Below are 14457 nucleotides of genomic sequence, written 5' to 3'. Positions count from 1 at the left end.
CTCTGCTGTGAGACAGGATACATCAACTTCCAATCTAACAATCCAAAAGAATTCTCTAAAGCTTTGTATGTGAAAGTCACATTACCCACTTAGAAAAGCAATAACTGTGACCTTACCTTGACTATATGTATGTTAAAAGAAAGAGCAAATCAGCTTTCAATTGCTCTTACCTGTAATATTGGTAAAAGTGCCATCTAATTCCAATGAAGACATGCTTTCCATATTCTGACTCTCTGCCAGATCCACAGATTCTAAGAATCTAAAAATAAATGGTTAAATATTTTATAACCTAGAAAAGTCTTTCACACATATATATGACTAGACATACATTTAACCTACTGTTTACCAATAGACAGTTAAAACATTCAGACATGAATTTTCAAGCAGAAACGTAAAATTCAATTGAGCCAGAAGCTAAAGGAGTGTATATTAATGATGCAGATGAGACATTTTTCCAAACCTCTTCTGGAATTTTAAACACAATATAGTGCCAAAATAAATCTGTACTACTGGAAACAGAATTCCTGATAAAGGAATGTAGACTTTGGTTACTTAGCCTTTCCTTATGTATATAACACATTTCAGTAAAGCATTTATATTATATGCTTCATTTTTAACATCTTTTAAGTCTCATCATTTCAAAGTAAAACATACGTACATGCTTAAAACATGCTCAACTCATTTGCTTAACCATAGCATTTATCTTTAAAAGATTCCATTTCACTATGAAACTAAGTATGTTAATGTGGCCAGGCCTTATTATTACAGCACTATAAAACAGAAATCTTAATCCCTGCTGTATTTTTAATTTGAGAAATGAGGCTTTATTTATCTATCCCCTCAAATGCTTACTCTTCATCTTAGCAGTGCTAAAGACATACTCTGTTCCACAGTTTCTGGTTCTTACATACATTTACAATTCTAAACTGTAAAGTTTTTACATTAGCCTAGAGTTTTCCAGAATCACCTAGGGAAAAAAAAATACATATATATATATATAACTTACGTTTTGAGTTCCTTAACATCTGGGTTACTGTCTGGTAAGACTCCTATTCCTCGACCGTAACAGGTGCCACCATGAAGATGAAATTCTATACATGAGACATCATTGTCAGCATTTGCTTGTTTCGTATGAATACTGTAAATTCTCAGAAAACTTCCAATCTTAAAAAAAAAAAACAAAACACCACAAAGTTAGCTATTTACTTGGAAAATTCTATGCCTCATGAAGCTCTTTCTGTGTTTTCACTGAATCACGGAAGAGCTGAAGTTGTCAGGGGCCTCTGGAGATTGTCTAGGCCAACTCCTGTGCCCAAAGCAGAGTCACCCAGAGCAGGTTTCCCTGGGCTGTCTCCAGCTGGGTTTTGAATAACTTCAAAGATGGAGACACAAAATCCTCTCTGGGTGACCTGTTTGTTTTGCTTTATCAGACAACACTACTGGCAGAAAGGCTGATTCAGAATCAGAACACGCCTTCTTACTAAATCTGATTCTCAAGCAGACTTCAGAAGACAGATCAAATGAGTCAATATATTCCTTTCCTGAGGGCATAATTTGTCTTCTATATTCACAACATAGCCCTCCAGAGACTGACATGCTGTGATTTGTCCATGTATGATCGCACTCAGCAATTGACCTCATGTCCATCATCACGCATAGCATGTTCTCTGTTTACGTATACAAGCAAACACATCCTCTTACCCAGATTCCTTTATCATATTTTACAGATAACCTTCTTTCAGCAGCAGGACAAAAGGCAACACGTGCTAGAAATTCAAAGATTTTGGCACTGCTCCTAACTCTGTTAGATTTTCTCCTCAGGTACATGGGGAATATACTTCTTGTTTTGCTTAGAGTTATTTTGTGTTCTCTGAAACAATTTGATCAAGTTACAAACATGGACTTAGGCTAACTTATACAAGTACCTATTAAGAAAGAAGTTATGGAGTGCTGAACATTGAAAGTATCTTCATAATTCTGCTTTTATTTCAAAATACCAATCCTATTATCACCCCTTCCAACAAAAAAAAATAAAAAACCCCTCAAAACAACAACAAAACAAAAACACAAAGCAAAACCAAAGTTCTAAGGGTAGATAATCTAGAGACTTAATTATACAGTTAATTTCCCTTTGATGTGTTTGAAAGGCCGTTGAATCAATTAACTAGCAATCAATTTTTTTTTAATATAACCTAAGATCCAGCTCATAGCTGGCAAGCTACACACACTCAATAACTTGGACTTATATTCACTCTAAATATCTTTTAAATAGCCCTATATAAATGATACATTATTTTAAATTGACTTTAATTAACATTAATATTACAGCAGCCAGTCTGTTAATTCTTATTTCAGCTTCAGCTCCTGCTTTAATCAGTAGAAACCTAAAAAGTATTCCTATTAGATGGGATTGGGCAGGCCTTAGTATGACACTTATAAATGTATGCATATACGCATAAAAGCACACAGAGCAGCATCCTGATACTGGAATCCTTCTCTGTATCAAGGAGCAGACTATGACCATATAACGCTGGTATCAAACTGCTCTTTTAAACAATAATCACACATGAAAAAGGCAGCATATTTTCAAAGTCAGGCACCAGGGACATTAAAAGTGCACTTCAGTCTGCACCTACTTTGCTTCTGGTATGAAGCTCTTACCAAACTTTTAATTGATCTGCATCATTAGGGTGCTGCTCATTTTGTTCATTCAAATCATATCAACAGGTCAGCTTGTGCATTTGGATAACAGACAAGAGGCTCATCTGGAGGCTTCTTTTTTCTTTCCACATGATAAATTTCACTTAATTATGTTTATTATCCAAAAATACAAGAGGCAGTCATATTATAAAACCAATTTGATGACTATGACAAATGCTTTTTGAGAAAGTTTTTAAAAAATTCTTAGCTAAGTTCTGTTTATCAAATAACCTTATGTCAATACAATAGTGCCAAACTACTTAGTTTTTCTTCAAGAGTAACTTGTATATAAGCAGCAAAAAGTTGATTATAATTAGAAGAATTTATTTCTTTAAAAAAACCCACACTGTATGAAAAAACTAAATATTAACTGTAAGTACAAATATAAAACATTTAACATGGGAAAAGAGAGCCCAGAAGCCAAGAATACAAAACATTGGTTTTGCCTTCTAAACTCCTGTGCTGAAATTTACACAGAAGTCAAGCAAATTGCATGTTTCAGTGCAACAATCAACTTCCCAAGATTTATGATCACTATCAAAATGTATCTTCCTACATATGCATTTCATTAGATCCCTTTTACGAAAATGTTATTATTTTATATATTTTAATATCACTCAGAACTATACTAAAAAGATGCATTATAATCAGCATTGCCAAATATTGAAAGGTGACGAATTGAAAGGTGATGAATTTCAGCACAAACCCCCAGATCTGACTGTGCAAGTTGAAGTGCAGTTTCTGGGAATTCCTTTCAGAGGCAGCATTGCTTACTGTTAGCATTGGTGAGCAAATGTTGGTGCTGCGGCTAAAGATGTTCCTGAATTTCTGTTGTTTATAGAATGCCTGTAGTCCAAGTACACTTTATAATTTCTTTTCAGTCAAGTATGTAATATATATTGAAGTGAACAGCATGATTTACAGAGCCATCATTAAATGTAGTACAAAACCAACTCCTTGCTTGAATTTACAGCAGTTCTGTTTATGAAGTACCTACCTCATTTAGAGAAAGTTCATTTAAACTTAAAGCAACAAGAACACATTTCTTGCAGGAATATAAAATATACTAATACCGTATTTGCAGTCTAATTAAAACATGACTATTTAAAAAAAAGAATTAAAATGAAGAAATGACATACGCAGTTTTCTCTAACTAGCCAACTAAACCAACTTTTTAGCATAGCAAATTCTCATAATTATTTCAAAGCATATTGGGTTGTGTTCACATTTAAGACACTGAGAATTCGGAAAAGTCATTTATCACGGCAGTTAAATGTTCAGGTTTGGCCAGAAAGACACTCATGACAAGACGCTGTCTTTATCTATAGGATAACAAAATCATCTGTACTAATTTTTATGCCTATTTTATGGCTGATGATATTCAATGAGATTTCTTTGTCATCATTTTATCATATCAAGTCTAATTTTACTCACTAAATAGTACACAACTGTTTGCAAATGAAAGCAAGAATACACACAGCATTTGGGTGTGGTCCTTTGCAATAAAAACTACCAACTTAGTTCCATTAAAGGGTTTGGAGGACTTGGGGGTGGGATGAGGGGGTGTTGTGGTTTGGTTTTTTTCCCCTTTTAATGAGTACAAAGACAGAAGTGGTGAAAATACCACTGACAGGTCAAAGGAATGCTACCCAGGCCTGAAAAATATGAAGCTAGATAACAACGGCCATGTAACTCATTTAAGTTGCAGGTTGGACATGTGACTTGGATACTAGAAAAGCAAGCAAGACTTCTTAGTCTGAACTACTATCAAAAATGACATGCCATTGTACACAGTGGGAGGAACAGCTGAAAACACTCAAATTCTGCACATACATAGCATCAAACAACTACTGTGAAACAATGGAGTAGGACTTGTAGGTATGCTCAAGGCTAATTGTTTTAACTGAACTATCCAGAAAACGCATGGCAACACAAAACTGATGGTATCAAGCCATAAGAGAACCACAGTCCCACGTATTCAATGAATGACAGTCCATAAGGAAATCTCCAACCTGCTGTGGACAGCTAGACCCCTCCTGCGCACTGCCTGACCACTGATGCTCACTCACCTTGATGCTTAACCATCTATTAGCAGCAAAATGCCCTAGATGGAGAAACCCACATCACAGACCTATTCCCAAGTTCTGTGGTAAGGTCTGAGTGAATCCTGAGAACCTCTGGAAAAACTGGAGTAAGAAAGGCTGAAGAATAACAAACTACAGCCTATGAGGAGCAACTGTACTTCAGAGAGTCAGCTGCAGGCTGGGGTTCCTAGAGTAACGAGAAAACCTCGTGCACCCCAGAGGAAGAGGGATTCAGGAAATTCAGGAATTCAGGAAAATTCAGGAATTCAGGAAAAAGTGGTAAACACCATTGTCTTTGCTTAGTTGTAGCTCATGCTTGTGTCTTTATGCCCCAGGAAATAATCTACTTCTGAGATGAGATTTCTGAAAATTCTGTTTATGCTCTGCTAAGGCAGCAAATGCTGAAAAGTCACAATCTCATCCATCAGGAAAGGAAGGGCAGAAAATATAGGTGACAAAAGGTCTACTTACAGTACCAACTGTAGCGTACCTTCAACTTTACTAAAGTTCTCTCAGTCGAAAATTGTAAATATTATTTGACCAACTCAGAAAATGGGATAAAATGGTCGTATCTTCAGTGTTCTCTGGACAGACAATCCAAACAAGTAGCTTTTAACAAATTCTTGCAGAAATATCCCTGACACTCTGCCCCAGGATTTGCTAAAAATTCACTGTACTACATTACCCACTTTCTCTAGACTGTAGCGCTTACTCAGAGCTTCCTTGTTGGAACATGTGCCTACAGATACTATTTTAAAATGAGAACATTTTTTTTTTCTTCCTTCAATCTGCCCTTCCGGTTTCAAGGATGCGTAAAACAGATTGTTCCTATGTAAAACATAATTTCAGAGCTGTAACTGTTGCTGCAAATGGTACACAACAACACGGGATAGTGTAACCTAACAATTCCTATCAATTTACATTAAAAAATGCAATTCTAAGCTACTGTCGAATGTGGAAGAGATGGATGAAAAATAGTGCACTTCTATTGTTTCTGAAACCATAAACTGGCAAAAGATCTAGTACAGTTTCTATCCATGCTGTTCTCACGTTCACTCCCGGGGAGCTGCACATGCATACGCTAAACTCTCCAGTTTTATACTTCTACATAAACCATATAAAAAAAAAATCTTCGCATAACAAGACCCTGAACTAAATAAAATATAATACAGATTAATATAGAATATTTCAATTATACTTTCTTACAATATGAAACAATTTCCACTAGTATTTAAAACAAAACAAACCCTTTTATTAAATCTTCCATTTTAGGAAGAGTTCTCCAAAATTTTATCATCTCTAGATTATTCTGTGAAATAAAATCAGCTGCACATATTGAAACCTTTTTCTTCAATAACTTGACTAAGACAATCCACTACAAAGCAGTGTTCAAAAACAATCCAACTTAAAACTTCCACAGCTTATGTGAGTGAAACTACTGAACTTTGGACATCCCCAGAAAGAGGGAAACAGCCCGTGTTGCTCAGTAGGCCAAACCAGGTTTCTTAACAGTTTCCTTTGACATTAGAGGTTCTGCTACATAGTGCGGTATCCAGCAAAGGCACAGATGCTTTAGAGATAAGAAAGGCCTCATAGGAAGGAAAAAATTTGAGAGAGCTGATGAAGACATCCCACGTATTCAATAGGAATTCCTGAATACAAATGGGAGAGGGTAATACTGGGAGTATCATCAGCTACTCAAGAAAATATGTTTTATTACTATTAAAATATTTTTCCATTAATTTTCCAAACATATTGCTTCACTGCAACATCAGCAGTTATTTGTATCAATAGATTACACCAGTTAGCATGAGAAAAACTCTGAAATACTTCTGTAAGTTTTGTTATGAATTCTTACACAAAGGCAAGTTATTTTGCTATATGTCATTTACTTATAAATGGGCATTAATATATCAAATTGAATTCACGTCTGTTGATAGCCCCAGACTAACAAATGGCTATCACTTATCTTTTATTTTGCGGTAAACACTTTCTTGAAAACAATGTTTGGGTATAGGTGGCAAGGCATAAAATGAAAGATGTATTCTTTGCTAATTTACTGTATTCTGAAGCAAGATGGCAGTATTGCTGAAGATCAAATGTTTAATTATGTTGTTGTCTTCTCTCAGCATAATCAACATTACTGACCCACTAAATGAAGACTGCACTGCAAATTGCCGAAGTTTATAGAACAGAAAATCTTTTATTGACTTCAGAATTACGGGCCTTTAATGGGACTGCAAGTTAAACCCCACTTTATATAATTTAAAAAAATCATTCTAAAGCACAGAATACATTTTCTGAGTGCATTATTTTCACAGGATTATATATGGTATTACAATGTCTGGCAAGAACTGCTTAATTGGAAGAAGTTTTTCATGGCAATTTTAGGGTAATGAGGCTGTTTTACACATGTTGAAGGAGTTTTGCATTCAAATAAACGGTATGGGAAATATTGTGAAAGATAAAGAGGAACATTTGAAACTAATTAACAACAGAATTGAATTGATGCATTTTCTGAAGTGAGTTCAAAGCAGGAAATAGGCCACAAAACAAGAGTTAGAAATACCAAACTGTGCATTACCTTCAGTGATTTTGCCAGCTGTACATGGTTATCATAGACTAGAATGTCCACCGTTAGATTTCGCAAATGATGAAGAAGAACTTTTTCTCCTTCCAGGTCATTTGTTTCCACAGGCACCTTCCATGTTGGGTAGGGACATTTTGTGCCATCCCACACCTGCAATGCAAAGGAACTATTTCAATATGCTCAGAATACTTTAAATTGAGATTTTAAATAGCTTTTTTAAAATTGTTGTTTGATTAAAAATCGATAATAATTGATTAATAAGAAATCTTAACTGGAGTCTCAAAGTCCTTAAATTAGATTTTATGCTTGTTGTTGTTGCTGCTTTTATTTTTATTATTCCCGAGTATAGAACAACCTCTATAGAGAATATGACGAAGTGTTAAGATCTGAGATTTATTTCTATTAAAAAAACAAATCAAAACAAAACAGCACTAGCAAAACCTCAACTCTTCATCCAGCAATTACAACTATTAGAATTCACTATATGCAGAACTGTCTATATTTAATGTTTTAACTCTGCTATAGGTTTTTTAAACCTGAGTACACAGCCTATACTCCCTCAATTACTGATGATCACCTATATGAGTATACACTGCTAGTTATCCAGAATGTACTAGAAAAACATCAGTATTTAATACATAATAAAGAAGATTTTTAAAATTGTTTGCCCAAAACTAAATTCTTAAGACACATATTAAAATGTCAATAGAGCTATTTTGGAGCTATCAAAGTTACTGTGAAAAAGTAAGATTACCAGCAGACTTAGCACTTTGGAATCCAAATCTTACCAGTTAAATCAAACTCTAACGTTTTAGTGATAGCTCCTTACAATCTATTCTGTAAACTATGGTTTCCTGAGTTCCTGAAGATACACTCTTTTCAAAGACAGGAACGATTGGTCTGAAGTATTAGCATAGAAAAACCTGGAGGCATGAGGACTGTAAGACTGAAATGCTGCATTTCATAGGATTTCATGCATATAGGTTCAACAGAAGCTAATTTTCAGACAGTTTGTGATATCAAGGCATTTTGTCCCATGAGTGAGGCACTGTAGAGGGTGAGAAAAAAAGACACCACAGCTTAATTTTTAAAGCGTTTCTACCCCTTATGCTTAACTGCTATGGATCAAAGGACCCACAGGAAAAGATCTAAGAATCAGCAAAGCCATGTGTAAATACATCAAGAATAACTCATGGTTGAAACTCTCATCCTAAATCGAGAGATAAAAGGGAAAACTGTTCACAGTGAAAATGACCCATAACGTCAAATTAACGTTCCCAAATGAGAGTGTACTCTGAAGGACTCAGATAATGAGGTGGTAAACACTGCCACAGATTTAAAAAAAAAAGCCTATTATCTTCTGATTCTGTACCATGAAATACTTAAAACTGTCTTTGAAAGAGAGGTTGCCCATTGCTTGAATTATCAAACCTTTTCCAGAAGTGAGCTTGAGAAACATAGATTTAGTGCATATATATTATGAATTTAGTCACTGTGACAAAATAAAGAACTTCCAGTTTGTCAAGTTTCCCCTTATTTTTCAACTGGGTTTACTTGGGACACTTTGGTAGCTCTACCGTAAAGAGATGGATCCAGCAAATCGATCGAAATAACCTGAATATTCCCTGTCAGATACAAGCATGACTACTTAGCTTTAGTATGTTCTTCACTAGAGGACCTAATGGGGCTAGCATTGGGCCCCCTTTTGGAGGAATTTGTAAGCCAGTAAACTTTCTTTATAAGAAAAAAAAAAAAATCCTTAGAAAGGTAGTTGGTTTTATTTTTTACTTGCACAAATACGAAAACATATCAAGTGCTCTACCTTGGGAGCTTGCCAGCTTCACTTTACTCAAATAATGGGTGAAAATACAGAAGTTCTAATTTCAAAAACTAACACTGATCTAAAAACCAACACAGATTAAATTAATTCTGGATAAGAAACAGCAAACAGTTCCATTAGTAGTCACGAACAATCTGGAGCTAAGGAACAGTGAGTGACAACCTTTGATCACCATGGTCAGCAAAACACTGAAATGGGAGAGACACAATGAAACCTGTTTCTCCCTTCAGCAGAGTATGGGAATTGTGTGACACAGCTTAACGTACACAATTTAACTGGCAGACAGAATGAAAGGAAAGAATAATAGTAAAACTCTTATGAAAGGCATAAATGACAGAATAATTTCTAGCGTGAGGTTTTTAGTCTGCAGCAGTTTGAATAAGAGAATTCTCAGAAAAAGGTGACCACTAACAAGTTAGCGACACCGTCTTTATGCCATGTCAGTCTCAGGTGCTGTACAGATCCAAATTAATTTATCAAGGGTAATATTAAGAGTTATGCTCTGGTTGATGCACAAAATCACTTAATTTCATTTTAGTTGTCTTTGAAGCAATCCTCACTAGTTACATGAGCTCAATGCTTGAAATAATCATTATATTTTATAGTATAATCAACTGTTAACATAACTGACATACTTGGAATGACATGATAAATTTAAATTATTATTATAAAACATATAACCAAAATAACAATAATAATATTTAATGATCACTCCATCTGATTTTTTTTTGCTTAGTGAAGAAACAAAATAGTCATGAGATCTGTCTACAATATTTTAAAAAGGCTTTGCTTCTATCATGACCAACATTTGATACATGAAAGGGATTTTGCCCTTCTTGAAAAATAGAGGAAATTAGCAACAGCATACCAATGATGATCTACCATTTTTAAGCTTGTCTGATGTATCCATACAGATTTAATTATTTAATATTTTATACTATTAAAAATATATACTGTCAAAGGAATTACATATCAGAAAAAATGATCTACTGTTATTTGATTTCAAACTTTTACCTTCCTAAGTCTATCTTACATTTTCGCCCCCCAAGTCATTATCTTTGCTACACAAAACTGACAAAATCAACTTCAGATCTTTCAACACAGAAAAGAGTGTAAATAACTATTAATAATTTAAGAAAGCACTTTTATCTGGCCTTGCAAGGTGTCCTTCAATGCTGAACATGTACTTATTAATGAACAAAATTACAGTCCACAAAGTTCTGAAATTTTACTGGGTCTCATCTGACATCTATTTCACAAGGAATAATGGAAATATTTGTAACAGCTGCAAAGCATATTATAGGATGACACTTACGGTTTGTTTCTGCGTAGTGCACGCATTGTTCTGTATAAGAAAAATCTTTGCTGCTTTAATGAAGGAATAATACAGTGCACCATTTCTAAAAACGTTGTAACAATACAGCTTAATAAAGCAGAACCAATAAATAATTTTATTAAGTCATCAAATGGAAAAATAACAGGTTGTTCATCTCTTACATTTTAACAACCAACTTATAAAAGAAACAAAAGGAAATACAAAGGACTTCCAGAATAACACCAGACTGATATATTTGGAAAATTATGCAGATCTCCTTTTTAATTGAGCTGATTTTAAGGGCCACTCTTGGCAAGTGCCCTCCTGCTGTGTGGCACTTTGCATTTTGTACTTTCAGTGAGCACTGATGGCCAAACTACACATGTATAACTAAAAGAAGTTACCTAAAATCTTTCAAGATAGATAACATAATCCATTCATTCATTCGTTTTCCAGATAGTGCTACTTACTGCATTAATTATACCTAGTAGATCTAGAAAAAAAAGCAATAACTGCTAACTAAAAAAATAAGGTTAAAATTTAAAACTAATTTTTCAACTTTAAGAAATCTTGAAATATTTATCTATAAATGTTTGTGAAACAATGATCCGTACCAATCCCATCTTACAAAATTTCTCTAAAGAAATTAATCAGATGAACAACTTTAAAGAGAGCTGGGATTTCTGTTTTCATAGAAATAAAATGGTCAAGGATCATAAATTTGCTTAACCTCAAAATATTTATCTACATAACATTATTTAAATCAATGAATAGGTCTGTTTCATTGAAAACTGAATCACAATGTCTTAATAAATAAATCTAACAAATTATTTTTAATAAATAAATTTACCTTCAGAAGAAAAGAAGATCCATCCACTTTTGCTTTTCCTACCAGCTGGCAAGTGAGATCAAAGAACATCATTGGCTGAACACCAGACAACTTTGTGGCTGGTCCAGAGATGGTAAGATTACTGGCTGCCCAAACACGTAATTCTTCTATTGTTTTCTGTTCTTCATCCATGAAAGTGTACACTTTGCTAGAGGTTCGAGGAAGTACTGGTGCTCCTACAGTTCCATCAAATGTCAAGGATGCAAATCCTGAACTGGTAATTCCCTGCATCTGTCCATTGTATTCCCTGATCTGTAATAAAATATGAAGAAAAAAAATAAATGGTTGCAGTGCACTGAAATACACGTTTCTCTTTTATCATGTGCATGAAGAATGGACCACTGATGATTTTTGTTCCTGGTGCTATTAGAAGAGAGTCAAAATAAAAACAAAACAAAAAAAGGAAATTAACAAGAAAACAAAATGAATAAGCAGAAAATATAATCTAACACCAAACATTTTTTTAAGAAGCAGACTAATACCTACCTGTACATATAGAGCATCAGTACAGAGTATTTTATCCACAAATCTCAAAATGTCTGTATGTGGAACACATCAAGTTTGCTTTTAGAGATGGGGAAACTGAGGCACGAGAGAAATTAATTTTTAGGGGTCACACAACAGAGTGACAGCAGAACAAAGCTATTATGGATTCCTGTTTTCTGCCTCTAACAATAGCCTTGTTTCCTGATATTATGGAACTGAAAATGAAAGTATCAGTTCCAGGAGTTATTTTTTTATATATAAAGCAAACAGTGACTGTCTCTCATCCCTTGAATAATGAACACTGCTTTCACAATTACTCCTATGTCTACTGCCCTGCACATGGCAGCTCCCCTGTATCCTGCTGATTTAGCTGTGTATCTGCTACCATATAAAGCACAGTGTTCAAAGTCTGAAGCATTCCTTCAAGGATCTAGTCTACTCTTACTGTTCCCTGCACTTTTTATATATATCAAAGCACTGCATGACTCGTTATCCAAAAATCGTAAAGCGTTTGTTTTGATCCATCCCTTTTTAATTAAAATTTGCTTACAAAAAAAGCAACAAGACTTCTAAGTATAGCATTTGTGAGGCAATCTAGTTTAGGATTCCCAGTGCACCATTTTCAAATGGTTGAAAATCCTACTTATTTAGAAGTACAGAATCAGAAAGATGTGACAGAAGGTCTAAACAGCAACATTTTTTACCAAAACATTGCCAGTGATTTATGCCTATATTTCATAAACACGCTAAAGTGTAAAAAGCACACAAATTCCTTGGAAATTAATAAAAAAAGCAGCTCAATCTTGGTGACAGGAACTCCTTTAATTCATGCCACTTGGACATAACACATAAATGCATTACAGATCATCTCCGGGATAAACTTTCTTCCCTAAGCATTCTTCAGACCTGACCAATGGAGTACATCAATTCATTATGGAGTTTTTCTTCACTGTAACACTGAAAAGCTTTAGTCTTTTAGCCTTCACATTTAAATATTGAAAATACAAGAAAATCCAATGGACAAATCAGGAAAATACATAGGTACGTAATCAATTTGTGCTTATTACCCATGATCTGGAAAAAAATGTTCCACTATAACACTAAGACTTTCTCTAACATAAATACACAGATTTACTTTAGGGCCACGAGGATGATTAAGGGAGTGGAGCATCTCCATTATGAGGAAAGGCTGAGGGAGCTGGGTCTCTTGAGCTTGGAGAAGAGGAGACTGAGGGGTGACCTCATTAATGTTTATAAATATATAAAGGGTGAGTGTCAGGAGGATGGAGCCAGGCTCTTCTCGGTGACAACCAACAGTAAGACAAGGGGTAATGGGTTCAAGCTGGAACACAAGAGGTTCCACTTAAATTTGAGAAGAAACTTCTTCTCAGTGAGGGTGACAGAACACTGGAACAGGCTGCCCAGGGAGGTTGTGGAGTCTCCTTCTCTGGAGACATTCAAAACCCGCCTGGACGCCTTCCTGTGTAACCTCACCTAGGTGTTCCTGCTCTGGCAGGGGGATTGGACTAGATGATCTTTCGAGGTCCCTTCCAATCCCTAACATTCTGTGATTCTGTGACTTTAGTTCCTGCCACTGGCCTTATATTTCATAGCTCCTCAAAATACGTAACATTCAGAGGGGAGTAAAACTCTCTTTCATCACTTTTACTCACTCATCCTCTACCAAAAGATACTTCAAGCGTATTTTTAAGTATCTTGTCTGACATGTCAAGTATTTCTCAAAGTGTTTTAATTTGCAATTTACCTACTTATTTATTTCTTCACTAATTCTTTTAAATTATTATCAAAATACCTTCTTACTAAAAATTCTGTCCTAGATCTTTAGACTAATTATGAGGGCTCTAAACCTTCCAGGAAACCAGTTCAAGAAACTACTTTGTCTCCCTGGGCTTCCACTAATATTTCACAATAGACTATTTTCTCCATTTCCCAAATCCTCTATGTCATGTTTTGAGCATTCATGAGGCTGTGCTTGGACATACTGAACTTCTGACATCTCCTAGTACCCTCATTTAGTGTATTTGAAGTCAGCCTTAATGTAGGAAAAGGCAGTAATAAAATAACAAAAGTAATAAGATATGTAAGAAGGTAAACCTGAAGTGTCATGATGAGAAAATTACCAATGATCTTGAAGTAAAACCAAATGTCCTTAGGCATCAGCATATGAAGAAGCCACTGAGTCGTCTCAAAGGTAAACAGCACTCAACATTATTATTTAGTGAACAACTCTATCCCAAACAGGAAAAGTAAACGTAGAATGGGTTACAGAACAAAATATTTCATAGCTGGAAAATTACTTATGTCAGACACACAGAACAGATGATGGTCAACAGAAATTCTCTGGCCTTATCCTTTAAAAACAAATCATTGCTAAAGTGACAAGAAATCACTGGAGTGTAAAATAAATTAAATCCATGGGCAAATGTTGTTTCATTATGGCACTCTAAGTAGATCTCAAATCATTTTAAGCTGTGGTACTGTAAACTAGTTATATTTTCCACACACAAACAATTTCGAAATTAATCTTAGGGA

At 34.9% G+C, this 14457-nt stretch overlaps 1 protein-coding gene across 5 annotated transcripts in view; it reads right to left on the bottom strand.

Annotated features, from left to right (window-relative positions):
• POT1 (protection of telomeres 1) overlaps positions 1 to 14457 on the bottom strand; it is a 67471-nt gene that overhangs the window by 16028 nt on the left and 36986 nt on the right. For all 5 annotated transcript variants that reach the window (XM_065636734.1, XM_065636759.1, XM_065636743.1 and 2 more), the window contains 4 exons: positions 11380 to 11670; positions 7369 to 7524; positions 1007 to 1164; positions 171 to 259 (listed from right to left, as the gene is read on the bottom strand). In XM_065636734.1, the coding sequence (XP_065492806.1) occupies positions 171 to 259; positions 1007 to 1164; positions 7369 to 7524; positions 11380 to 11670 (694 nt within the window). The remainder of the gene's footprint in view (positions 1 to 170; positions 260 to 1006; positions 1165 to 7368; positions 7525 to 11379; positions 11671 to 14457) is intronic.

The sequence above is a fragment of the Caloenas nicobarica genome, chromosome 1 (genome assembly GCF_036013445.1).
Source record: "Caloenas nicobarica isolate bCalNic1 chromosome 1, bCalNic1.hap1, whole genome shotgun sequence".
In the NCBI taxonomy this organism is placed as follows: Eukaryota; Metazoa; Chordata; class Aves; order Columbiformes; family Columbidae; genus Caloenas; species Caloenas nicobarica.
Note: the sequence above shows the minus strand (reverse complement) of the source record. Positions and strands in the feature narration are given on the sequence as shown.